Source organism: Entelurus aequoreus, linkage group LG25, assembly GCF_033978785.1.
Source record: "Entelurus aequoreus isolate RoL-2023_Sb linkage group LG25, RoL_Eaeq_v1.1, whole genome shotgun sequence".
NCBI classification, from domain to species: domain Eukaryota; kingdom Metazoa; phylum Chordata; class Actinopteri; order Syngnathiformes; family Syngnathidae; genus Entelurus; species Entelurus aequoreus.
In genome coordinates this window covers 12,624,067-12,651,965 of record NC_084755.1, presented here as the reverse complement: position 1 = coordinate 12,651,965, position 27,899 = coordinate 12,624,067, and the positions used below count along the sequence as shown (strand labels likewise).

Genomic DNA, 27,899 nt, shown 5'->3' with positions numbered 1-27,899 from the left:
AAATCTGTTCTTTTACAAATGTTCTTGTCCTCCATGGCTCAAATTTGAACAGATTTCTTTCCTAAGTGTTTCATTTTTGGCCAACACCCAGCATGACCTTTAACCCTTCATCTTCGTGTGTGTGTGTGTGATGTACAGTACAGTGTGAATGCTGCCTGCTCATTGTAGTTGAAGTAGTTGTGTTGTATTTTGGGTGATGATGTACAATGTAGCACAACCTCCAAACACCTGCCTGTTCATCTTTTATGACAAGCATGAGAAGGCATATTTACAGCATGTAGAGCACCATGTTTGTTTGTTTTTTTGTCTGACCCATCCCGTTCATTGAAAGAATTGAACCTCTAAGGTCCAACACAATGTTTATTTGCTAGTTGAACTGTGATTTTTTTTTTTGATTTTTTTTGTTATCAATGTACCCATAGGAAGTAGAAACAATATGTTCCGTGGTCAAATCTGGGACCACAACAGAACTGTACAGGGAATGCTTTAGGTAATATTATAAAGGCGTTCACGACCGTGCAAGTGCAAAAAGAAGTTAACCACTGTGGTGCGTCGCAGACAAGCCTCGCACATGTCATTTGTTTACTTTTCCTCAAAGTAACTATATCACCAAAGTGTAAAAAGAAGCAAATGACTGTCAAACGTAACTGTCACAAAAGTGATACTATAGGTGAACTATTATTTTGTTGACATCCGTAAAATACAACTATCACACAACTGTAAAAAATCAACCACTGTACAACCCAACTATCAAGTACAAAATAAGTTAACCACTATAAAACCCATAATATACAAGTGTAAAAATAAGTTTACCACTATAAAACCAATAATATACAAGTCTAAAAGAAGTTAACCACTATAAAACCAATAATATACAAGTGTAAAAATAAGTTAACCACTATAAAACCAATAATATACAAGTGTAAAAAGAAGTAACCACTATAAAATTAATAGTATACACGTGTAAAAATAAGTTAACCACTATAAAACAGAACTATTAAGTGTAAAATAATTCAACCACTAACACTAAAAAACAAATACTATACAAGTGTAAAAAGAAGTTAAACTATAAAACACAAATATTAAGTGTAAAAAAGTTAACCACTACAAAACAAATACAATTAAAGTGTAAGAAGAAGTTAACCACTATAAAACACAACTATTAAGTGCAAAAAGAAGTTAACCACTATAAAACAGGACTATGCATGTGTAAAAAGAAGTTAACCACTATAAAACCAATAATATACAAGTGTAAAAAGAAGTTAACCACTATAAGACACAACTATTAAGTGTAAAATAAGTTAACCACTATAAAATAGAACTATTAAGTGTAAAAGAAGTCCACCACTACAAAACAGATGCAATTAAAGTGTAAAAAGAAGTTAACCACTATAAAACCAATAATATACAAGTGTAAAAAGAAGTTAACCAGTGTCAAACACAACTATTAAGTGCAAAAAGAAGTTAACCACTATAAAACAGTACTATGCATGTGTAAAAAGAACTTAACCACTATAAAACCAATAATGTACAAGTGTAAAAAGAAGTTAACCACTATAAAACACAACTATTAAGTGTAAAATAAGTTAACCACTATAAAATATAACTTAAGTATAAAATAAGTCCACCACTACAAAACAAATGCAATTAAAGTGTAAAAAGAAGTTAACCACTATAAAACCAATAATATACAAGTGTAAAAAGAAGTTAATAGTTGTGTTTTATACTGGTTAAGTGTAAAAGAAGTTAACCACTACAAAACAAATTCAATTAAAAGTGTAAAGAGAAGTTAACCACTATAAAACACAATACTATACTAGTGTAAAAAGTTTCTTTGGCCTTTGTTTTACATAGTGAACTTCTTTTTGCACTTGAAATGCGAGCGTTATTTCACATATATTTATTTATTAGACAAGTTTTTCTGCTTAACAAAGCTTTTTTTTATATAATGATTGCCACAGTTTGACCCTGGAACAGATTATTGATTACTGATGGATTAAAAAAAAATAAAAAATTGGGTAAATCCAAATATTCCAAACTAATTGTGTTGAACATTTAGAGGTCGCCATGACATTTAACGATCACGAGTTCATCTCACTAACCTGCCGTGTGGTCACCGAGTGTGACCCCACGCATGACCCGAGAGGTGACCCCACTCAAGGTGACCCCACTCAAACCCAAAGGTTCTCTTTACCTTCCAGTTTGGGTCCAGACTTGTCCCGCTTCTGAGGGATCAGGACCTCCGTAAGTCTGCAGCCAATCACCTTTTGTCTATTACTTCCTGCTCTGCTCTCATTGGCTGCTTTGCTGTAGTAGGACACCCTTTCTCAGCCTTTTACATGCTTGTGTAGGTTTTTTTGGGGGCGGGGCTAAAACTTTGGTGCTTGCTAAAAAAAAAATATGGCAGTAGACGCCTCAACGGAGCAAAACATCGGGTGATTTGGGTTTGGTTTATGCAGCTTTAAAACTTTTTTTTTTTTTTTTTTTAATCTGTTCAAGCCTAACTGCTGGTATTCCTCAACCCCGCCCCTTCCTGTCCCCGCAGTGACCGCTCCATGGAGGTCTTCCTCCGGCCCACCTTCACCGACGACCGATCTGCCACCATCTTCTACTAGCTGACTGCAGTCCCCATATTGGCCACTAGAGGGCCCCAGAAACATAGCAAGAGAGAGAGAGAAAAAAGGCGTATAGGGGTGCGTTCACACTTGACTTTTTTGGGGTTTTCAGTTTGAAATAATTGCTGGTACGGTTTGTTTGGGTGTTAAAAACCAAGCAAGAACCTCATTGTGAACTTGCACGGACCAAAAACTGCTCCCAGTGTAAACATGATAGTGTGTGTGTGTGTGTGGCACTCTCCCAAAATAAAAAAAAAGGTACACGTTAGAATATTTGATTACAAATATAAAAATAACCTACCTTATTTTCCGGACTATAAGCCGCTACTTTTTTTCCCACCGCTTTGAATCCTGCAGCTTATAAAACGGTGTGGCTAATTTATAAAAATAAAAAAAGTTTTGTATTCAAATAGTTTTCATATTATGTCGACAAGAGACACTGAAAAGGTGCGTTATTGTTTTGTGCTATGGCGCCGTCTTTTGGACGAGTTTGCTCATTGCGGATGCTGCGGGTTGGAAATGTACTTCCTGTTTCGTGCATTTAACCAGAACTTTAAAAAAGATTTCTTCATTCACTCCGGAGCTACGTTTATAAAGCTTTACAATATAACTAAAACAATTCATACTTGATAAACCGTCGTGCATTTAACCAGTGTAAACAAAATATGTATGTTAGAATATTTTATTATAAATATAAAAATAACCTACCATTTTTTCCGGACTATAAGCCGCTCCTTTTTTTCCAACGCTTTGAACCCTGCAGCTTATAAAACGGTGTGGCTAATTTAAAAAAAAATAATAATTCGCTAACGGCCATAATGTTTTGTATTCTACAAATAGTTTTTATATTGTTTGTGCTACGGCGCCATCTTTTGGACGAGTTTGCTCATTGCAGATGCTGCGGGTTGAAAATGTACTTCCTGTTTCGTGCATTTAACCGGAACTTTCAAAAAAGATTTCTTCATTCATCACTCCGGAGCTACGTTTATAAAGCTTTACAATATAACTAAAACAATTCATACTTGATAAACTGTCGTGCATTTAACCAGTGTAAACAAAATATGTATGTTAGAATATTTTATTATAAATATAAAAATAACCTTCCATATTTTCCGCACTATAAGCCGCGACTTTTTTCCAACGCTTTGAACCCTGCAGCTTATAAAACGGTGTGGCTAATTTAAAAAATAATAATAATTCGCTAACGGCCATAATGTTTTGTATTCTACAAATAGTTTTTATATTGTTTGTGCTATGGCGCCATCTTTTGGACGAGTTTGCTCATTGCGGATGCTGCGGGTTGAAAATGTACTTCCTGTTTCGTGCATTTAACCAGAACTTTCAAAAAAGATTTCTTCATTCATCACTCCCGAGCTACGTTTATAAAGCTTTACAATATAACTAAAACAATTCATACTTGATAAACCGTCGTGCATTTAACCAGTGTAAACAAAATATGTATGTTATAATATTTTATTATAAATATAAAAATAACCTACCATTTTTTCCGGACTATAAGCCGCTCCTTTTTTTCCAACGCTTTGAACCCTGCAGCTTATAAAACGGTGTGGCTAATTTAAAAAATAATAATAATTCGCTAACGGCCATAATGTTTTGTATTCTACAAATAGTTTTTATATTGTTTGTGCTATGGCGCCGTCTTTTGGACGAGTTTGCTCATTGCGGATGCTGCGGGTTGAAAATGTACTTCCTGTTTCGTGCATTTAACCAGAACTTTCAAAAAAGATTTCTTCATTCATCACTCCGGAGCTACGTTTATAAAGCTTTACAATATAACTAAAAAAATTCATACTTGATAAACCGTTGTGCGTTTAACCAGTGTAAACAAAATATGTATGTTAGAATATTTTATTATAAATATAAAAATAACCTACCATTTTTTCCGGACTATAAGCCGCTCCTTTTTTTCCAACGCTTTGAACCCTGCAGCTTATAAAACGGTGTGGCTAATTTAAAAAATAATAATAATAATTCGCTAACGGCCATAATGTTTTGTATTCTACAAATAGTTTTTATATTGTTTGTGCTTCGGCGCCATCTTTTGGACGAGTTTGCTCATTGCAGATGCTGCGGGTTGAAAATGTACTTCCTGTTTCGTGCATTTAACCGGAATTTTCAAAAAAGATTTCTTCATTCATCACTCCCGAGCTACGTTTATAAAGCTTTACAATATAACTAAAACAATTCATACTTGATAAACCGTCGTGCATTTAACCAGTGTAAACAAAATATGTATGTTAGAATATTTTATTATAAATATAAAAATAACCTTCCATATTTTCCGCACTATAAGCCGCAACTTTTTTCCAACGCTTTGAACCCTGCAGCTTATAAAACGGTGTGGCTAATTTATAAAAAATAATAATAATTCGCTAATAATGTTTTGTATTCTACAAATAGTTGTCATATTGTTTGAGCTATGGCGCCATCTTTTGGACGAGTTTGCTCATTGCAGATGCTGCGGGTTGAAAATGTACTTCCTGTTTCGTGCATTTAACCGGAACTATAACCACGTTTTTGCTCAAAGGGATTTCGTCATTCATCACTCCCGAGCTACGTTTATAAAGCTTTACAATATAACTAAAACAATTCATACTTGATAAACCGTCGTGCATTTAACCAGTGTAAACATGATTGTGTGTGTGTTTGTGTGTGTGTGTGTGTGTGTGTGTGTGTGTGTGTGTGTGTGTGTGTGTGTGTGTGTGTGTGTGTGTGTGTGTGTGTGTGTGTGTGTGTGTGTGTGTGTGTGTGTGTGTGTGTGTGTGTGTGTCTCCCAAAATAAAAAAAGATGTATGTTAGAATATTTTATTATAAATATAAAAATAACCTACCATATTTTCCGCACTACAAGCTGCTCATTTTTCCCAACGCTTTGAACCCTGCAGCTTATAAAACAGTGTGGCTAATTTATTTTTAAAAAAAATTTAAAATGTGTTAACGGCCATAATGTTTTGTATTCTACAAATAGTTATCATATTGTTTGTGTTATGGCGCCATCTTTTGCTCGTTGCAGATGCTGCGGGTTGAAAATGTACTTCCTGTTTCGTGCATTTAACCGGAATTTTTGGCCACCCTTGGCGTTTTTTGCTCCAAAAGGATGTCTTCATTCATCACTCCCAAGCTACCTTTTATAAAGCTTTACAAGATAACTAAAACAATTCATACTTGATAAACCGTCGTGCATTTAACCAGTGTAAACATGAGTGTAAAAAAGATCTTAGAATATTTTATTATAAATATAAAAATAACCTACCATATTTTCCGGACTATAAGCCGCTACTTTTTTTCCAACGCCTTGAACCCTGCAGCTTATAAAACGGTGTGGCTATTTTTTTTTTTTTTTTTTTTTAAAGCTATGTTTATAAAGCTTTACAATATAACTAAAACAATTCATACTTGATAAACCGTCCCATGTGTGATGTCTGTAGGAGTGTTTTATGTAATCGAGCTAGCCTCGTTAGCGTTAGCTAATATGCTAACACCTTTACAAGTGTGTTAGTATTATTAACCTTTTTGTATTGTTTTCGGAAATTCACCAAAACGTCACCATGGAGTTATTCAGTCTGTTTAACTGATTGGAGAGTTAGTTCCGCAGCTTGTGCGTCCATGGCCATGACTTATGTTTTGTCTGATCGGCCGTTTTACTGCCGTGTTACAGGCATCGTTTGGAAACAATTAAGGTATGTAAATAAACATTTAAAAATATTTCGTACCGGTAGTCTGGTGCAGCTAATATATGTAAAAAAAAATATCTTAAAATTTGGTGGGTGTGGCTTAAATACAGGTGCGCTCTATAGCTAAAAGAAAAATACCCTACATATCCAACCCGTGCACGTGACAAAATTACAAAAAGTGTGCATCAATTACGCGATATTTTTTGCCCTGAACCACAAGTGTGAATGCAGCCTCAATCAGCTTAGAAAGATGCAGGCTAATACTAGTTACCATAGCAACAATGCCACCACATCATCATCTATTCCTCACACGCGTTACACACTGTGCATGTCATTTTTTTGTTTTTTTGTTATTATTGACGTTAATGAGCAGCATTATTAGAAAAGGCCGTAAGTTTATGATCCGGTGGTAGTTAAATTGTTCGATGTGTGGGAATCGTGCCTTCCACTCCCATGTGTGTCCATGCAGGGTTGAATGTCAAATATTAGCCCCTTTTATTCTTTTTGCTTCGGCTTTTTTTTTTTTTTGCAGTCTTTTCATTTTCTTTAATTGAGGTAAAATCACAACGGAATTCTTTTATGGTCATCATAATTATTAGCTTCGAGGTAGCGGTAGCTTATATCAGATAAGGCGCAGTGTTATTATGAGCCTTCCTCAGTATTATATGCTGGTCCAAGTAAGAGTTAGATGGCGCTGGCAGGGTTCTTCAGATTAAAAATAGCAGTAGTTGATATGCTGTAGGCTTTTTTTGATCATGCCTTTTAATGATTGCTTTTCTTGTTTTCTACTTTTTATATAGCTGGCACTTTCTTCATTTTTTTGTTTTTTTGTTTTTTTTTGTCTGTTTGTGTTATATACCTTGTTGTGTACAGAAGGAGCGTAAGTTATCTTGTCCAAAATAAATCTCGGTGGACGCAAGCTTCTTCCTGCAATGTGTCGTAATATTTTATTACGGGTTTTTTTTAGGTCCTGAGGTGTGAAGAAATAACCTAAACAAAATATTTGTATTTTTATTTATTTTTTAATTTTTTAAACCCTTTTGACCTTTACTATAAAGGGTTGCAATATTGTCATATTATTTTTTTCTGGGAAAATACTTCTCATAATAATATTTTCTCCAGAAAAAAAACAAACTAGAAAATTCCCGCCAAAATTTTGATGGGCCTGCTATTTGTGTCCCTGGACCTCGGATCGGGGGTCGCTGGAAGCCGCCGTACTTATTATTAATAAATAATAATTGTGGTATAATAGTAGTAATACTATTATATAATAATATTTATAATAATATTATAATTATAATAATATTTATATTATAATTATAATAATATTTATATAATTGATAATATTAGTAGTATAATAGTAGTAATACTATTATATAATGATAATTATAATATTTATATAATTAATAATAATAGTAGTATAATAGTATTAAAGGTGTCACTGGTACAAAATGAGCCACAACATTTTTGTTGGTACTCTTTCTTTAGAATTACAAACACTCTCTTGGAATAATACAACTTTGTTCGAGGAACTTTACGGCTTCATTCAATTTACATTACAACTTTTTTTTTACTTCGACTTTTTTTTTTTTTTTTTAAATCATTTACGACTTCTTAATTGTCCTTTCAGTAAATTTTTACTGTATTTTGTCCTTATTTGTTGTGTTACTCCATTTTACATGTGCATTCTTAAGAGGGTTTTTTTCATGATACATTTTTCAAGTCCGATGTAATTTATTTCACAGGCGTACGATACTTTGGCAGTTATTCCACAATACAATAAAGCAAAACAGGACATAAAAGTCCTTCATTTTAGGCCAAAAAACATTTTGGATTCATGCTTTTTTAATTGTATTTATTTATTTTTACTTTCTTTGCTCAAATCTCTAAATCAACTTCTTTTTTTTAACCCTTCTAATGTCCTTCTTAAATTGTGTCACAATTAGCATTTACTAAATTAAACCTGTTTTCTGATCAAAAGGGTCAAAATTTAAAATAAACATGTATGATATTTTTGTTGATGACTGAATTTTATTGGGAAATCCAAGCAAAAAAAGTAAAAATATATATTTTTATACTGTATTTTCCGGACTATAAGACGCACTTAAAATATTTATTTTCCCTCAAAACTCGACCGTGCGCCTTATAACCCGGTGCGCCTAATATCAGGTAAGGAATAAGTTTGGTTTAGCTTACCCATCTCGAAGCAAGTGTATTTGGTACATGGTTTAATGATAAGTGTGACCAGTAGATGGCAGTCAAACATAAGAGATAAGTGGCTGCACCGTTTGATGTGCTTCAACATACAAGTATTATTATGGTGTGTGTATAAGGTAAGACATATTATCTGGCGTTTTGTTTCGCAAAATTATGCAAAAGCAACTTTTCTAACCTTCTGGTACCTGCTGATCTGTAGTTGAGATCTGCATAAATCCGGAAAAATTGCACGCGTCCGCCTTTGTAGTCGATAAGCTTCTTCTTTTCCTCTATCTTCTTGTTATGTGACTTTCATCCTCCGCTGTTGCCATTTCTAATATAAAGTAGTGTAAAGTTACTTATATCTGTCAGTAAACTCACCATGAAAGCACTAAAACATACCGGTGTAGTGAGTTAACATTATTCACCCAAGGAACTTTATTTATTAGAGAGTTCCGGTCGGATGGTTTCTCACGGGACACATTTCCGGTGTTGTTTCCGGATGAGGAGATGCTGCTCCGTTATTGATTGAAGTAAAGTCTGAATGTCATTAAAACAGTTAGCGCCATCTTTTGACGCTTCTTCTACTCCCGTCCTTGCACGCTACACCGCTACAACAAAGATGACGGGGAGAAGACGCTGCCGAAGGTGAGCCACGTAAATAAGACCGCCCACAAAACGGCGCATCCTGAAGTGACTGTCAGAAAGCGGCTTGAATATGATCTGTAAAACATCATCTATGCAACATTTTGACCAAAGAACCACCATTACATGTTATGTAGACCACAAGGAAGTGTTTTACATTTAGAAAAAAATCATAATAATATAACTTATTTAATGCACCCTATAATCTGGTGCACCTTATATATGAAAAATAGACCATTCATTGGCAGTGTGCTTTATAATCCGGTGCGCCCTATGGACCGGAAAATACAGTAATTTTTTAAAACTGTTTTCTGATCAAAAGGGTCAAAATAAAAAATAACCACATATGATATATTTTGTTGATGACTGAATTTCATTTGAGAAATCCAAGCAAAAAAAGTAAAAGTATATATCAAAAGTTTACATACACTTGTAAAGAACATAATGACATGGCTGTCTTGAGTTTCCAATCATTTCTACAACTCTTATTTTTTTTGTGATAGAGTGATTGGAGCACATACTTGTTGGTCACAAAAAAACATTCATGAAGTTTGGTTCTTTTATGAATTTATTATGGGTCTACTGAAAATGTGAGCAAATGTGCTGGGTCAAAAGTATACATACAGCAATGTTAATATTTGGTTACATGTCCCTTGGCAAGTTTCACTGCAATAAGGCGCTTTTGGTAGCCATCCACAAGCTTCTGCTTGAATTTTTGACCACTCCTCTTGACAAAATTGGTGCAGTTCCACTAAATGTGTTGGTTTTCTGACATGGACTTGTTTCTTCAGCATTGTCCACACATTTAAGTCAGGACTTTGGGAAGGCCATTCTAAAACCTTAATTTTAGCCTGATTTAGCCACTCCTTTACCACTTTTGACGTGTGTTTGGGGTCATTGTCGTGTTGGAACACCCAACTGCGCCCAAGACCCAACCTCCAGGCTGATGATTTTAGGTTGTCCTGAAGAATTTGGAGGTAATCCTCCTTTTCCATTGTCCCATTTACTCTCTGTAAAGCACCAGTTCCATTGGCAGCAAAACAGGCCCAGAGCATAATACTATCACCACAATGCTTGACGGTAGGCGTGGTGTTCCTGGGATTAAAGGCCTCATCTTTTCTCCTCCAAACATATTGCTGGGTATTGTGGCCAAACAGCTCAATTTGTATTTCATCTGACCACAGAAGTTGATGTCAGATGAAACAAAAATTGAGCCTTCCCAAAGTCCTGACGTGTGGACAATGCTGAAGAAACAAGTCCATGTCAGAAAACCCAACAAATTTAGCTGAACTGCACCAATTTTGTCAAGAGGAGTGGTCAAAAATTCAAGCAGAAGCTTGTGGATGGCTACCAAAAGCGCCTTATTGCAGTGAAACTGGCCAAGGGACATGTAACCAAATATTAACATTGCTGTATGTATACTTTTGACCCAGCAGATTTGCTCACATTTTCAGTAGACCCATAATAAATTCATAAAATAAAACAATCTAATACGTTTTTTTGTGACCAACAAGTATGTGCTCCAATCACTCTATCACAAAAAAATAAGAAATGATTGGAAACTCAAGACAGCCATGACATTATGTTCTTTACAAGTGTATGTAAACTTCTGATCACGACTGTATATATATCAAATATATAAATGCAAAAAATATTCTATGCATTAAGGCGAACTGCACTAATTTTTTTTTGCAATTTTGCATAAAAAAGTGCAGTTCCCCTTTAAAAAACTTAGTCTTTTGTCCTGTTTGGCTTTTAATGTTCCCCCAGGGTTAATTAAATAAAGGAGTTTATTTAAAACTTCCTACTTAATACCACTACTTCTTTCTTTAGTTTATATCGAACATGAACACACTTACATCATAATACATCACACAATTTCATATCATTTCACTTTACATCATGCCCGAAAAGGAGTAGGAAGACGCAAAGCTTATTTAATCCTACCCTTTTCCCACTTCAGAGTGTTTACAAATATATAGAATCATTTACTGACCTTTTTATATAATAAAATAACCTCTATGAATTAGTATACATAACAGTTTTGTAATATGTAATTAATTAATTCAGTCATTATTAACATACTGAGATGAATAATATCTTATTTTCAATAAGGTTGGAAGTATTTCTCATAATTCTTCTTCTTTGTACTTTGTAAGCACTATTATTTTGAACAACCTCTTAAACTGGATCATATCAGTACAATTTTTAACTTATTTACTTAATCCATTCCATAATTTAATTCCACATACTGATATGCTAAAAGTTCTACGTGTTGTACGTGCATACAAATGTTTTAAATCAGATTTTCCTCTAAGGTTATATTTCTCCTCTTTAGTTGAAAAGAATTGTTGAGTGGACATACTTGTGTTCTTAAAGGCCTACTGAAAGCCACTACTACCGACCACGCAGTCTGATAGTTTATATATCAATGATGAAATCTTAACATTGCAACACATGCCAATACGGCCGGGTTAGATTAGTAAAGTGCAATTTTAAATTTCCCGCGAAATATCCTGCTGAAAACGTCTCGGTATGATGACGTTTGCGCGTGACGTCACGGATTGTAGAGGACATTTTGGGACGGCATTGTAGCCAGCTATTAAGTCGTCTGTTTTCATCGCAAAATTCCACAGTATTCTGGACATCTGTGTTGGTGAATCTTTTGCAATTTGTTCAATGAACAATGGAGACAGCAAAGAAGAAAGCTGTAGGTGGGAAGCAGTGTATTAGCGGCCGGCTGCAGCAACACAAACACGTAGCCGGTGTTTCATTGTTTACATTCCCGAAAGATGACAGTCAAGTTTTACCATTGGCCTGTGGAGAACTGGGACAACAGAGACTCTTACCAGGAGGACTTTGAGTTGGATACGCGGTACCGTGAGTACGCAGCTGCGGCTTCCAAACATTTGATCGCTTGCCCGTACGTGCGTGCCGCTATGTGCATGTCACATACGTAACTTTGGGGAAATATATATACTGTATAAACTTTGGGGAGGTGAACGGTACTTTGGGGTGTGGGATTGAGTGTGTTGTGCGGGTGTTAGATGTGTTTTGGCGGGTTATATGGACGGGAGGGGGGAGGTGTTTGTTATGTGGGGTTAATTTGTGGCATATTAAATATAAGCCTGGTTGTGTGGTGGCTAATAGAGTATATATATGTCTTGTGTTTATTTACTGTTTTAGTCACTCCCAGCTGAATATCAGGTCCCACCCGCCTCTCACAGCATCTTCCCTATCTGAATCGCTTCCACTGCCCTCTAGTCCTTCACTCTCACTTTCCTCATCCACGAATCTTTCATCCTCGCTCAAATTAATGGGGAAATCGTCGCTTTCTCGGTCCGAATCGCTCTCGCTGCTGGTGGCCATGATTGTAAACAATGTGCAGATGTGAGGAGCTCCACAACCTGTGACGTCACGCTACTTCCGGTACAGGCAAGGCTTTTTTTATCAGCCACCAAAAGTTGCGAACTTTATCGTCGATGTTCTCTATTAAATCCTTTCAGCAAAAATATGGCAATATCGCGAAATGATCAAGTATGACACATATGCTATCCCCGTTTAAATAAGAAAATCTCATTTCAGTAGGCCTTTAATATTACTAATACATTTTTTTAACCATACGACAGTATTTTCGTATGTTACCCTTTTAAAAAAAATTTTTTTACAAAGTTTATAACTCCATGCAATTATCAATGATCCTTATTTTCGACTGGAAGGTAGCAAGAAATGACAGAAGAAGCGGAGAGAAAGTGAAGTGAAGTGTATTGTTTTGGGGAAGGAGTACAACAGCCAGAGTGTAGAGAGAAATGACAACAAAGTTTACTACTGGTGCTGGTGCCATGATACTGGTTGGTTACTACTGGTGCACGGAAAACACCAAAAACTGCCACTTTATCTTTCTTTTTTAACGTCTCTTTGGCAAAATGAGGAGGGGGAATTTTGCACCTTGAATTGCATCCCGACAGCAGTAGTAATTCAAGTCAAGCTACCCGCTACATGGTCGTTATTTAACAACATGTGACGTCACGTTCAACACAATGTCCATAGAATGATGCAACGACAATACGCGGATATAGAAAATATTCATGACAAACTTTTGTTTTTTTTCCCCCGATGTCCTTACAATGCAAAACACACACAGGATAAAAGTAGACATTTTTCCTTCATCGTGTCTACAAATAAAAGATGATTTTTTTTCACAGCAAAAAGTGCTTTTATCCCCCGGTCCCTCACTTCATTACCTGTTTAAAAAATAAAATCTCAATTGTCCGGCTACCAAAATAAGAGCTAACAGTCTTTTTTTAAAACAATGAAGCAGCCGAATTGGAATTGAACAGGGTTTGTTGGTGGGTGTGGGAGATACTGAGGTCGATTTTATAATCAGCAGCAAATGACAAAAATAAAAGTGTGCAAATCACCACCAGGCACTGTCTCTTTAAGGGGTCACCACCAGCAGTCCTCCGGGAAAACATTGCGGACGTGGTAACGCTGATTCATTAGATTTGTTTTCCTCTTCCGTTCGGCTTCTGTTGTCCGTCAGTCTTTGGGGTTGTCGTCGCCGGTCCCTGTTGTGGGTAAACAATCAGTCACGTGACTTCCAAGAACAATTTAATACAGGGGTGTCAAACGTACAGGCCCGCAAACAGGTTTTATCCGGACCGCGGGTTGAGTTTGCGAAGTATAAAAATGAGCCGAAATTTTTTGCCCCGGATCTCGACTGCCTCCCTCGATCCTGGACACGGACCTTGTCGCCTCTCTCTCTGCCCCACGGACCTCACTTGGATCACGGATACCTTCCGCCTAGCCCCCTTTGGATTTGTCTGCTTCCTCATCCAACATTGCGGTAACACACAACAGTTAATTACACACATAGTTTAACACCACACACACTCTTGGATTTTGGTCACACACTCCATTCCTTAGTTTAAGTATAGTTAGTTTGTATTGTTTATTATTATTATTATATATATATATATATATATTGACGATATGTATAATAAATCATTGAACATTACTGCCCCCAGGTGTCTGAGCCGTCATCTCCCCTCTGTAAACACAACAGTAAGTTCCCGCCCTTGGACACGGACCTTCTCTGCCTAACCCTTTTGGATTTGTCCGCTTCCTCACTCATCATTACGGCACACGGCAATTAATTCCTACACGAAGTCTTACACCATACACACTCTTGGATTTTGTCACACTCCATTTCCTTAGTTTAAATATATTTAATATTGTGTTTTATTATATATATTGTGTGTGTGTGTGTGTATATAAAAAAAAAATATATATATATATATATATATATATATATATATATATATATATATATATATATATATATATATATATATATATATATATATATAATACAAATTATAGAGCAATATTGCCCCCTAGTGGTATTGTGCTGTCACAACTCCCTCTGTAAACCATAACAGACGCCCCTGATTTAATGCCTTGCTAATTAGAGGGCTGTTAGTATGCATTCTACTTTTGAACGCACAAAAGTGAAAATGTGTCAAAACGTGCGCCCCTCCTACACACAAAAAATGTTGGGTAAAAAAACAACCCAATTTTTACCCAACTGCTGGTTCAGATAAGGACGAACCCCTTATTTGAGTTATTCTAACTCCACATTTTTGGGTTAATTTGTTTAACCCAAATTTTGCGTTGAGTTATTTAACCAAACAGTTGAGTTATGATCACTTAATGTTGGGTTATTCCCAACCAAACTATTGGGTTCAATTGTTTAACCCAAAAGTTGAGTTATGCTAACTCAATGTTGGTTGATTCATAACCCAACTATTGGGCTGAATTTATTTAACAGAAAAGCTGAGTTATGCTCACTACAATGTTGGGTTATTCCAAGCCCAATTATTGGGTTGGGCAATTTAGCGCTCCATGACCCAATACCCATCCATCCATCCATCCATCTTCAACCGCTTATCCGGAATCGGGTCGCGGGCCCAACAGCTCCAGCAGAGACCCCCAGATTTCCTTCTCAAGAGCAACATTAGCAAATTCCTCCTGGTGGATCCCGAAGCGTTCCCAGGACCTGGCAACTAATTGTTCTAAAGACGTTTAGAGTTTAATGATCATCAAACGTTGAGGGTATCTGTATTGCATGTATGCTAGCATGTCTTCCAAAGCATGTTGGCCAACAAGGGGGTACCACAAATTGTAATTCTAGTCATGTAAAAAGAAATGGTGTACCAATGTCATCATTTCTTGGCAAGGCGCTTTTTGATCTAATGTCATTTATGTATACTATGACAAGCGGTAGAAAATGGACGGATGGATGTGTCCGTATTTTCCCTGAGAGTACAAAGTATCAAGGTAGTAAGTGTGGGTCTCAGTGCCCAAATTACAAAGCTCCCTATGAGGAATGATGATACTGACCAGTTGCTGTGACCGTGTCCGAGACATGCGTGATGGAGAATCTGGAGACCATAAATCGGTTCATTGCCACTGTTGCAGATTTCACCACCTCTGGACTGTTTGAGGGTGAAGCGAGCGTCGGTTGGGTCTCGGGCGTGGAATCAGGTGGAGGTTTCTCAAATGCCAGATCGTCTTCCCACTTGTGAGCTGAAAGCAAATGAACAGTCATTGGGTGTCACCACTGACAGCTGAATCCAATTTTGACCCTTTTCACCTTCCTCTGCATCGTCTTTCTCCTCTTCGTCACACTGTGTCTCACAGGCTGAGAGGGGGGTCTCAAGCTGAAAGGAGTTTTCATCCAGTGGTTCCTTCATGCCGTACTCCACTTCATCTGAGAAGTTGAAGTCCACAAGTTCTCCGGTCGGGCTCTCCTGGAGATCACAGCAACAATGAATGAATAAAGCACCTTATTTCAAGGCCCGACCCAAACATGTTTTTGAAGCCGTACTTGGTCAAAGAGGAACACGGTGACGTCGTCAAAAAAGGACACTGCCTTTTTCTTTCTCTCCAGTTTGTCACAGAAGGACTGAGTGAGAAGCGTCGGCATCTTCAGGAGGCCGCGGAGGTGTCGTGCCCTGCTGCTGTCGCTCACCACCACCGGCACCATGCTCAAATCTTCGTCACTGCCCTCGCTGTCTTCCTCCGCCTGGATGCTGTAGGTCCTCAACTCTTCATCTGACTCGCTGTCCTCTGAGTCATCCTCGTCCTCTGCCTCCTCCAGGGGTGCTCTCGCGGCTTCTCCGCACAACTCGAGCATTGACGAAGAAGATGACAGCTCGGCCGCGACAGTTGGTTCTTCACATAAACTGTCGCAGTCCTCGGCATCAATGTCCTCAAATTCTTCCTCATTCATGCAGACTCCTTCCAATCTTTCCTCCGATGTTTCCACATGATTGAATTCCGGGAGTTCGTCGTCCACTGTGGTTTGATCAGTGTTCTCTTTCGTCTCATCGTCATCTTTGTAATCAGATACAGTGGATTCAGAGCAGGAAATTTGCGTCTGGCCACAGTCTTCAGATCGCTTACTCTCGTCCTGATAGTTACCCGAGGCCTCTTGGACAGTGGAGGACAATTCAGACCCAGTGGAATTGCTGAGTTCTGAGCGAGGCTCTTCTTGGTGCTCTGTGTCCAACCCCAGGTCATCATTCTCTGGTGCAGCCTCTTTGGTCAAGCAACCACCCATCTGTGCAGGAAACGGTGACAACATGGACAGCCCAGGTGTAGAAAGGAGGTCAGAGGGTTTAGCCAAAACACAACTTTTAATTTGTCTCAGGTCCTCAGTGATATTAAACTCCCTTTTGCTAGCATCACCACTTTTGTAAGAGCTCAGTTTTTCTGCAAGTTTAGTTGGACCTGGAAAGAATTTACTGTCATCCTCTCGTGGACTTTTGTCGTTTTCATAGTCAGAAAAGTAGGCCGAGTCCCTGTATGGGTGTTTATCAGTCATTTGCTTTAACTGGACTTCTGAGGCACTGGTGAGACCTTGATGTACTTGCAGAACAAGTTCACCTCTTTGGGGATCCGACAGCTCCTTAAACATAAATTCCGGGGAGCCGTTGTTTTCTGTGTCATAGCCGCTATCCAGGGATTTGGGCTGGGCAGGGGTACTGAAGGAGTCTGGGCTGAAGGCTTGGTCAGAGGTGCTTGCCACAGATGAAGAGAGGTTTATGGTGTCCACAGAGTCAGTAGTTCTCTCTGGATTCTTCACTGGGCTCAACTCGTACTCCTGTATCTCTGCATAATCAAGGTTAAAATCAGCGAATATGCCTGATGTAATATCTGTGAAGTCATCATCCTCCTCGCTGTAGTCTCCAAGCTCCACTAAGGTACAAGTGGAATTCCTGGTCCTAATTCCACTCCCGAGCTCTCTCTTGTTTTTTTCCAAAGGAGCGTAATTTAGTCGTATGTCTCTTAGAGTAGGGACTCCTGTTGAAGCATCCTCCCAAATGCCAGTCTTCTTCTTCTCTGGTAATACTTCAATCCGGCCAGTCCGAGACTCTTTGAAGGAGGAAGGTGACTGTATATAACTTGGCTCAGGTATCTTCTTGGGCTCAGAATGGAGTCTCTCTCCATGAAGTATCAACTGATTGTTATTGTTCCCACTGGCACTGGAGTTGGCAATGCAATCATTACTTTGTAAACTGACTAAGTTGTTTTGCTCTGGACTGGTCCGCCTATCTTGGTGACACAGGTGAATGTATGAACCTAATTCTTTGGGTTTACTAGTAGAAGTACAAGCAGATTCCCCTTCTCCTGCCTCCAGTTTAGAAGTTCTGCAACTGCGGAAGGTTTTGGTGGTGTCCTTGGTTAAACACCACAGTTCTGTTGTGTTATATTGAAGATCTAGATAGTTTTCCATCCTACTTGTGTTCCTTTTGCTGAAACTCAGGATGTTGTTGTTAGCAGAATGGTTTGAAGTCCAATTTGTGGCTTCTTCCTCAAAGAAAGCACCATCGTTTATGTCTCTGCCCCTCTGACAGCCCACTAGCAGGCCATCACCTGTCTCAATATCTATGCTAATGTGGTTACCGATGGGTAGTGTCTTTTGCAAGGAGCCCACCGCACTAATAGAGCCGCTTCTGTCTTCAAGGTAGGGGTCACACAAACCTAAACTGGGGCTGCTCATTGCTTGTGTCAGACTAGATTGACTTTCTGAACATTCCACTGGATGGCCAACATTATATTCAAACAGATGGTGTGTGTGGTCAACGTTGTAGTCAGCGTCAACTAGAAAGGAAGAGGTGCATGCACGGGATTGTCGTAACATTACAGGGCTGCTGTATGCCTGTCTTATAAGGGGGTCCATGGTTAGCTGCAAAGTGGGGCTTGAATCTGAGTCATAGGCTGTTGATTTGGTGCTGTCAGCAGTTGACCAATAAGCATTTGATTGTGCCGTGGGGGTCTGACTCTCAGGGGACAACCTTGTGTTGCCACTCAGTACAGGACTGCAGTCTACTGTGTTGTCATCCAAGTTAATGTTACATTCTGATGTTTCTTCTATACGGATGTAATACTCGCTGCTGACAGAGGGGCTGAGGGCGCTTAAAACAGGGACCACACATGGATGCTCTGGTTCATAGTAGGATGGCGATACGCTTGACAACTCAGTCCTGCAGCCGCCTGATATACTGGCATCACTTGAATAGTATACATCCTGGTAGTGCGGGTTCCCCTGGCACAGCGGTCCACTAGTGGACGATGAGCAGTAGGGATGCTCAGCTCTGCCTTGCTCCCATTTGTACTCAAAGTTGAGACCGTGACTGGTCTCTGTGACGGTCAACAAGTCATCTCCCGTGTCAGAGTGGAAGCTGTCGGAGAAGTGCTTCAGTAGGGGGAAGGATGATGAGGCAGACGAGGCCAGCTCTGCCGCCTGAGTTTGGGTCTGGATGCGGGCCTCAGCCGCGGAAAGTGTTGGCGTGAGGACAAGTGGTGCGGCTGTGTGGGGGGGGCTTCCCAGAAAGTTAGGTCTCAAAGCATTCCAGCGTTCTTGAAAATCTTCCTCAGCCTCACTAGAGCTTTTAGCGCAGAGGTATGTTAGCAAGAGGTGAACTTCCTCGCTACTTGGTCTTAGCTCTGGTTGCAGCCAGCAGAACTGCATTACCTCATACCTAGAGACAGACATACATGGTTTAACGACAACCTTTCTATGACAAATATCTACACGACTGAATATTCTCACCAGCGCTCAGCAAGAGGTAAGTGGATCTGCGGTTTGGCCAGTTTGAGCTGCTGTTCTCTGACGGCATATGTCAGCACCTGTCTGTCAGAGTACTGTCTGTACGGCTGCTCTCCGAACTCAAACAGCTCCCACATGGTTACCCCCAACGACCTAAAAAAGACCGGTCGCAATGAATTGAAGGCTGTCATTAGAGGCTGAAGGTAAACAAAGAAAACATGCTTAGCCATGTAAATATCATACCATATGTTGCTTGATTTAGTCTGATTGACAATCAGCAGGTTTCCATGGACTTCGTCTATGAGCTCAGGGGCAATCCAACGCAGGGGCACCCAAATCTGGTCTTGTGTAAAATAGTAGTCCTCCTGCAGGTTTTAATACACTAAATCAGCTAAGTCAAACAACCAGCCTTGATGAATAGTATACTAAAGTACAAGTCAAACCTTATACAGACTGTGAGAAAGCCCGTAGTCTCCGATTTTAACCGACATTTCTGATGTTAGCAGGCAGTTTCGTAGGGCCAGGTCACTGTAAAGGCAAAATCCCTTTTGAGTTTTTTTGGATCACTTGCATAATAAATGTGATCAGACTGTAGCATCTGTGACCCAATAAAATCTGACCTTGAACCAAAAAATGGGTGCTGTCCCACAGTTTTGGAAACGATAATCTAATCTGTTCCACTGAGTCACTTAGTATTGTCTCACCTCCTCCACAAACTTCATCCTCTGACCAGTTGCCATGGCAGCCACAGAACGATGGGAAAGCTCAAGAGGAGGAGTCCGGGGTCGCCCCCGGCAACAAAATCACTGATGCTGGAGTTTTGAGAGGAGACTCTGGCAGCACCAGGATGTTGTTGCACGGAACGACCAGCAGAAGGCAGCACTGGCACATGCTGAGGAATTGTAGGCTGCTAATAGAATGAAAGGGTGATTACCTGTGTATGAAGTTGTTCTTATGGAGGTGTAAAAGCCCCGAGGCGATGTCGCATGCCATTCGCTGGAGGATGAGCGGGTCGGGAGTCTCTGAGTCAGTCACCCGGCACCCACGGAGATAGCTTTTCAAGTCACCCTTAGAGAAAACCAGAAAAACATGTCACTACAGCCCCCTAGAAAGGGGTAGAGGTTGCTAAAAGTCTCCTACCAGCGGACAAAACTCCATGACAAGCAAATAAGGCGTGACCTCTGAGCATTGGGCCAAGCACTGCAAGAGGGCGGGGTGCTGTAATGTCCGAAAAGGCTGGACCTCCTCCAGGAACTGCATCTGGTCCTGCACACTGGCGCTGGCCTTCAGCTCTTTGACCACCACCTGGGTGGTGCTGAGACCCACGTTGACCTCGCCCAGCAACACCTGCCAGGTGCACACAGCAAATTTAGCACGACACCTATAAAGTAGGCACACAGGTTGCGGGCAAAATCCTACCAAATAGTTTTATTTGGTAAATCCTGTGTTTTTCTACGTACAGTCGTGGTCAAAAGTTTACATACACTTGTAAAGAACATAAAGTCATGGCTGTCTTGACTTTCCAATAATTTCTACAACTCTTATTTTTCTTGTGATAGAGTGATTGGAGCACATACTTGTTGGTCACAAAAACATTCATGAAGTTTGGTTCTTTTATGAATTTATTATGGGTCTACTGAAAATGTGAGCAAATCTGCTGGGTCAAAAGTATACATACAGCAATGTTAATATTTGCTTACATGTCCCTTGGCAAGTTTCACTGCAATAAGGCACTTTTGGTAGCCATCCACAAGCTTCTGGCAAGCTTCTGGTTGTATTTTTGACCAAAATTGGTGCAGTTCAGCTAAATTTGTTGGTTTTCTGACATAGACTTGTTTCTTCAGCATCGTCCACATGCCTTAAACCTTAAATCTAGCCTGATTTAGCCATTCCTTTACCACTTTTGACATGTGTTTGGGGTCATCGTCCTGTTGGAACACCCAACTGCGCCCAAGACCCAACCTCCGGGCTGATGATTTTAGGTTGTCCTGAAGAATTTGGCTACCAAAAGTGCCTTATTGCAGTGAAACTTGCCAAGGGACATGTAAGCAAATATTAACATTGCTGTATGTATACTTTTGACCCAGCAGATTTGCTCACATTTTCAGAAACTCATAATAAATTCATAAAAGAACCAAACTTCATGAATGTTTTTTGTGACCAACAAGTATGTGCTCCAATCACTCTATCACAAAAAAACAAGAGTTGTAGAAATTATTGGAAACTCAAGACAGCCATGACATTATGTTATTTACAAGTGTATGTCAACTTTTGACCACGACTGTACAAAAACGACTAAAATTAGCCACAGAAGAGCGATCCTGTCAAATGCCAAGAAGAAAGGAGGCAGACTGGAGCAGCGTTTTTACACACAGATACTGTCGACGTTGTGTTGCAGGGATAAAAAGAGTCGTGATTTACCTTGCCAAACCAGCCATGGCCAATCTCCTTGAGATAGAGCAGACTATGGCGGCTGAGGTCTGAAGATTTGAGAAGCTGGACTAAAAAAAAAAAAAAGACAAAAATACAAGATTTTTAGAAAGTCGAAAACATACAAAGTCAAAGACAAAAGTCATATTTAAACGCTATTGCAATTGGAGCAGGATCAGTTTGATAACAAAACAAATGTTACATTATATTGGAAATTGTTTTATTTTATGTATATCATTTATTTATTTATAGTCATAGCTACAATGCAATGAAAAGCACATATTGGTTTTAATCACAAAAAAATATATTTTTGCTTTTTTTTTTGTAATAGGTACCACACTTGAAAAAAGTGTATTTCATCTGTACATTATATTACATTTTGAAAAGTGATGCCTTTGCAATTTTCGTCAGTCTTTAAAAGAAAGCATGTATCTCCAAGTTTAGCGAAAAAAACAACAACCGAAAACCTTTGGAGATACATGCTTTTAATTTAGATCAGGGGTCCCCAAACTTTTTTGACTCGGGGGGCCGCATTGAGGTTAAAAAAATTTGGCCGGGGACCGGGCTGTATATATATATATATATATATATATATATATATATATATATATATATATATATATATATATATATATAACGTGACATTATCGCGCTCGAAATATATATTTCTATTTATATATATATATTAAAAATAAAATAAATAAATTTAAAAAAATTATATATATATATATCTATATATATATATATATATATATAAATATATATATATATTTACTTATATATATATTTACTTATATATATATATATAAAATATATATATATATATATATATATATATATATATATATATATATATATATATATATATATATATATATATATATATATGTATATATGTATATATATATATATATATATATATATGTATATATATATATATATATATATATATATATATATATATATATATATATATATATATATATAATATACAAATAAATAAAAAAAATACATATATATATTCCGAGTGCGATAATGTCATGTTATCGATGGGAAAATGCATTTTTAGACAATATGATTTGCCTGAGCAGCTAGGAGACACCAAGAGTAACAAGCGGCAGAAAATGGATTAGTAAGGACAGATTTAAAAAATAAAATAAAATAACAAATATATAAATATATATATATTTATTTTATTTTTTTAACTTGGGACTTCCCGCGGGCCAGATTTTGGACGCTGGCGGACGTTTGGGGACCCCTGATTTAGATGTTTGTTTTTTTCACAAATTTCCGAAAATATTTTTATTTGATAGAAACTTTAAATTACACTTTTTAGCACACAGGGACATTTTATCGAAAGCCAAAGAATGGTTTCAAATAAATAAAGATAAAAATGTGACAAATTTGGAGATACCTGACTTTCATTGGACAACAATTCGCCTTTAAGGACACTTCATAATATATGAAATTGGAAAAAAAACAATTTGTGAAACACTGCCTTTACTCTTATAATCACCAAATGGTGATTTACATTAAAAATGTTTGATTTAAAAAAAAAAAAAGGCTTTAAAAAGCTTGTCAAAATTGAAGATTCGTAATTTTCATTCAGACAAAATAACATAACTACATTCCAATAGATCGAAAAACGGAATGACCACTAAACACTGATTTTATAATTGTTTCTATCTGATGAAAAGCATTTATCTCCAAATGTTGTTTTGTTTAGATGTTGCAATAAAAATGTAACACATTTTGAGACTAGGACTTCACAGGCACTACATAATATCTGCACATTTCGATATGCAAATCCCGCCGTAGCTTTTACCCTCCTATGATGAAAATTGTGTATCTCCACAAGGACTTCACAGGCACTACGTAATATCTGTATATTTCGATATGAAAAACTTGTATCTCCACAAGGACTTCACAGGCACTACATAATGTCTGTTTTTTTCGTTGTGCAATTCCCACCATAGTTTTTACCCTCCTATGATGAAAAACGTGTATCTCCACAAGGACTTCACAGGCACTACATACTATCTGTATATTTCGATGTGCAAATTCTGCCAAACGTGTATCTCCACAAGGACTTCACAGGCACTACGTAATACCTGTATATTTCTATATGCAAATTCCGCCATAGTGTTTACCGTCATATGATGAAAAACGTGTATCTTCACAAGGACTTCACAGGCACTACGTAATATCTGTATATTTCTATATGCAAATTCCGCCATAGTGTTTACCGTCATATGATGAAAAACGTGTATCTCCACAAGGACTTCACAGGCACTACATACTATCTGTATATTTCGATGTGCAAATTCTGCCGAACGTGTATCTCCACAAGGACTTCACAGGCACTACGTAATATCTGTATATTTCGATATGCAAATTCCGCCATAGTTTTAGCCATCCTATGATGAAAAGCGTGTATCTCCACATTGATGGTCGATACAGGCTTTTCTTTCAGGTGTATATACACTAACGTTCAAAAGTTTGGGGTCACATTGAAATGTCCTTATTTTTGAAGGAAAAGCACTGTACTTTTCAATGAAGATAACTTTAAACTAGTCTTAACTTTAAAGAAATACACTCTATACATTGCTAATGTGGTAAATGACTATTCTAGCTGCAAATGTCTGGTTTTTGGTGCAATATCTACATAGGTGTATAGAGGCCCATTTCCAGCAACTATCACTCCAGTGTTCTAATGGTACAATGTGTTTGCTCATTGGCTCAGAAGGCTAATTGATGATTAGAAAACCCTTGTGCAATCATGTTCACACATCTGAAAACAGTTTAGCTCGTTACAGAAGCTACAAAACTGACCTTCCTTTGAGCAGATTGAGTTTCTGGAGCATCACATTTGTGGGGTCAATTAAACGCTCAAAATGGCCAGAAAAAGAGAACTTTCATCTGAAACTCGACAGTCTATTCTTGTTCTTAGAAATGAAGGCTCAAACACAAAATTGTTTGGGTGACCCCAAACTTTTGAACGGTAGTGTACCTTTTACTTAAAGTACGAAAAAGTCCCATGAAGAAGACTGAAGACAGGTCAGGTTTGAAGACTTGTGGACTGAAGTAAAGTGAGAGACCCTAAAGCTGTTGAGGAGACACACCCGGGACGAGACCATTACCTCGCTGGATCCTCATACTTGCGACGCCAAGGTGACGGAGGTGACGGAGCGCCGGCGCGGCCCGCCACTCTGAAAACAAAGTCCTGCTCCGGAGCGTGAGAACCGAGAGCCCCCGGCGTCCACCCGGGGCGTCTCGCAGTCATTGCGAGTGTGTGAGAAACCGAAGGCCTCCCGAACCCTGACGCAGCTGAACAAGCTGGCCGTCCCGTCTCTCCCGGTCCGTCCCCCCATGCCGCCATGCGCAAACACCGCACCGCTGCTTCTTCAGCTGTCACACCAACATCTCCCGGTGCATCCCCCGTCTCGCCCGCCGCTTGGTATGGTGCCATCTGACGCTCCGGCCGGCCGTGCATCTCCAAGACACCCATCCCCGAGGGACATAAGCCCACCCCGTCCCCTCCGGACCCCCACCCGGCAGCATTCCTCAGCCCAAGTGGACACAAAAACATCTCTGTAAGATGCAGAAAAGACCTCTGTCACACTCAGCACCCTTATCTCAAGCCCCCCCTCCCCCTTCCATTGTAGGTCACGGTGCGTGCCACCACCCTCCGCCACAGACCGCTCTCTGTATCGGCCCAATAATGGCAGTCCTCCTCTGCCGCGTTCCACAGACGTTCCCGCCCGGGCCTTATTGCTGACCCACTGGCCATCCCCGCCTAAATGGATTCCATTGTTGGTCTTGCTCACTGTCTCCTGGTACAACCGGCATACACTCCAGTGTGTGTGTGCGCGCACACAAGGTCCATTGAGCCACCAGAACGCCCGGGCAGAGGTTGTCACGGCGATAACAATCCCACACTTCTCCAGCCTTAAAACATGCACCACAGAGACAAATTGAGGAGTGGGTATTTAATCCAAATGAGGAATGTGTGAGTGTCATTCCTGCAGACAACCTGCTGGCTTTCTCCACCACCGTGCAGCAAACTGCTACAAGACCTGGAACAGCGGTTCTTAACCTTGTTGGAGGTACCGAACCCCACCAGTTTCATATGCGCATTCACCGAACCCTTTTTAGTGTAAAATAATTGTTTTGTTTTTTTTCAAATTCAAGACAAAGTTATATGTTTTTGGTAACACTTTAGTATGGGGAACATATTCTAAGTAACAAAGACTTAATTTAAAGTATTTGGTTAGGACTAGGGCAGGGGTCGGCAACCCAAAATGTTGAAAGAGCCATATTGGACCAAAAATACAAAAAAAAAATCTGTCTGGAGCCGCAAAAAATTAAAAGCCATATTACATGTGTCATGAGATATAAATTTAATTAAGAGGACTTAAAGGAAACTAAATGACCTCAAATGTAGCTACAAATGAGGCATAATGATGCAATATGTACATATCGCTAGCCTAAATAGCATGTTAGCATCGATTAGCTTGCAGTCATGCAGTGACTAAATATGTCTGATTAGCACTCCACACAAGTCAATGACATCAACAAAACTCACCTTTGTGCACTCACGCTCGACGTTAAAAGTGTGGTGGACAAAATGAGACAGAAAAAGTGGCATAAAACACGTCCTAGAAAGTCGGAGAAATGTATACATGTAAACAAACTATACGGTGAGTTCAAGGACCGCCAAAATAAGTAGGAAAAAACGGCGCTCGCCAAATACTCGAATGAGTGAAGCATATTTAATATAAACAGTGTGATTTATAACAATTAGGGAGGTTTGTGTCATGTTTGTCCTCCTACAGAAACCATACTAAAACAAAAAAATACATTTTTTCCCCTCATCTTTTTCCATTCTTCATACATTTTTGAAAAATCTCCAGAGAGCCACTAGGGCGGCGCTAAAGAGCCGCATGCGGCTCTAGAGCCGCGGGTTGCCGACCCCCGGACTAGGGTTACAGGGTTAGGATTAGGGTTAGAGAGTTAGGGCCAGGGTTAGAGGGTTAGGGTTATAATAAGGCCATGCCGAATAAGGCATTAATAAGTACTTAATAATGACTAGTTAAGAGCCAATATGTTACTAATTTGCATGTTAATAAGCACCTAATTAATGGTGAATATGTTCCCCATACTAAAGTGTTACCATGTTTTTTTACTGGTGCACAAAATGAACCGTGCATGAACATCATCTTGTTCAAAGAACAAAACCAACACAGTGCATAAACTCACAACAAATTACACACCTGCAAATCAGTGTGACTTCTGCCGTTGCCGTATCCGTAATACGCCGATAGGGAGAAGTTTGTATTTACACGATGAGTCGGGTGTGTCTTGACCTCCGCCGAACCCCTGAGCCCGACTCACCGAACCCCTAGGGCAGTGGTTCTCAACCTTTTTTCAGTGATGTACCCCCTGTGAACATTTTTTTTAATTCAAGCACCCTCTAATCAGAGCAAAGCATTTTTGGTTGAAAAAAAAAAGATAAAGATGTAAAATACAGCACTATGTCATCAGTTTCTGATTTATTAAATTGTATAACAGTGCAAAATATTGCTCATTTGTAGTGGTCTTTCTTGAACTATTTGGGAAAAAAGATATAAAAATAACTAAAAACTTGTTGAAAAATAAACAAGTGATTCAATTATAAATAAAGATTTCTACACATGGAAGTAATCATCAACTTAAAGTGCCATCTTTGGGGATTGTAATAGAGATCCATCTGGATTCATGAACTTAATTCGAAACATTTCTTCACAAAAAAATAAATCTTTAACATCAATATTTATGGAACATGTCCACAAAAAATCTAGCTGTCAACACTGAATATTGCATTGTTGCATTTCTTTTCACAATTCTTTTCGACTGACATTTTAGTGAGGGTCAAACCAACATGGCATGGGGGAAACTCTGGGTTTATGGTAATGAATGGAATAGCCTACTTGATTTGATGTTCAGTTTATGAACTTACATTCATATTTTGTTGAAGTATTATTCAATAAATATATTTATAAAGGATTTTTGAATTGTTGCTATTTTTGGAATATTCAAAAAAAATCTCACGTACCCCTTGGCATACCTTCAAGTACCCCCATTTGAGAACCACTGCCCTAGGGTTCGATCGAACCCAGGTTAAGAACCACTGCCCTGGAAGAAGACCGTGGTATCGCCCAG

The 27,899-nt window shown here is 38.7% G+C and overlaps 2 protein-coding genes across 6 annotated transcripts in view; one reads left to right on the top strand and one right to left on the bottom strand.

The window, feature by feature from the left end:
* Window positions 1–5,398, top strand: part of baiap2a (BAR/IMD domain containing adaptor protein 2a) — a 200,062-nt gene extending 194,664 nt beyond the window's left edge. The window contains exons 14-15 of one of the 2 annotated variants that reach the window (XM_062036481.1): window positions 2,202–2,244; window positions 2,546–5,398. In XM_062036481.1, the coding sequence (XP_061892465.1) occupies window positions 2,202–2,229 (28 nt within the window). In that variant the 3' untranslated portion in view covers window positions 2,230–2,244; window positions 2,546–5,398. The remainder of the gene's footprint in view (window positions 1–2,201; window positions 2,245–2,545) is intronic. The other variant, XM_062036479.1, reaches the window with a different exon arrangement.
* A 7,349-nt stretch (window positions 5,399–12,747) lies between these two features.
* Window positions 12,748–27,899, bottom strand: part of aatka (apoptosis-associated tyrosine kinase a) — a 64,330-nt gene continuing 49,178 nt past the window's right edge. The window contains exons 1-11 of one of the 4 annotated variants that reach the window (XM_062036476.1): window positions 26,284–26,399; window positions 21,690–21,769; window positions 20,409–20,615; window positions 20,203–20,336; window positions 19,712–19,796; window positions 19,512–19,633; window positions 19,272–19,421; window positions 16,041–19,200; window positions 15,807–15,963; window positions 15,554–15,739; window positions 12,750–13,719 (exon numbers count right to left, since the gene is read on the bottom strand). In XM_062036476.1, coding sequence (XP_061892460.1) covers window positions 13,691–13,719; window positions 15,554–15,739; window positions 15,807–15,963; window positions 16,041–19,200; window positions 19,272–19,421; window positions 19,512–19,633; window positions 19,712–19,796; window positions 20,203–20,336; window positions 20,409–20,528 — 4,143 coding nt within the window. In that variant the 5' untranslated portion in view covers window positions 20,529–20,615; window positions 21,690–21,769; window positions 26,284–26,399 and the 3' untranslated portion in view covers window positions 12,750–13,690. Of the gene's footprint in view, window positions 13,720–15,553; window positions 15,740–15,806; window positions 15,964–16,040; window positions 19,201–19,271; window positions 19,422–19,511; window positions 19,634–19,711; window positions 19,797–19,972; window positions 20,033–20,202; window positions 20,337–20,408; window positions 20,616–21,689; window positions 21,770–24,838; window positions 24,929–26,283; window positions 26,400–27,899 lie in introns of those variants that run through there. The other 3 variants (XM_062036474.1, XM_062036473.1, XM_062036477.1) reach the window with 3 other exon arrangements.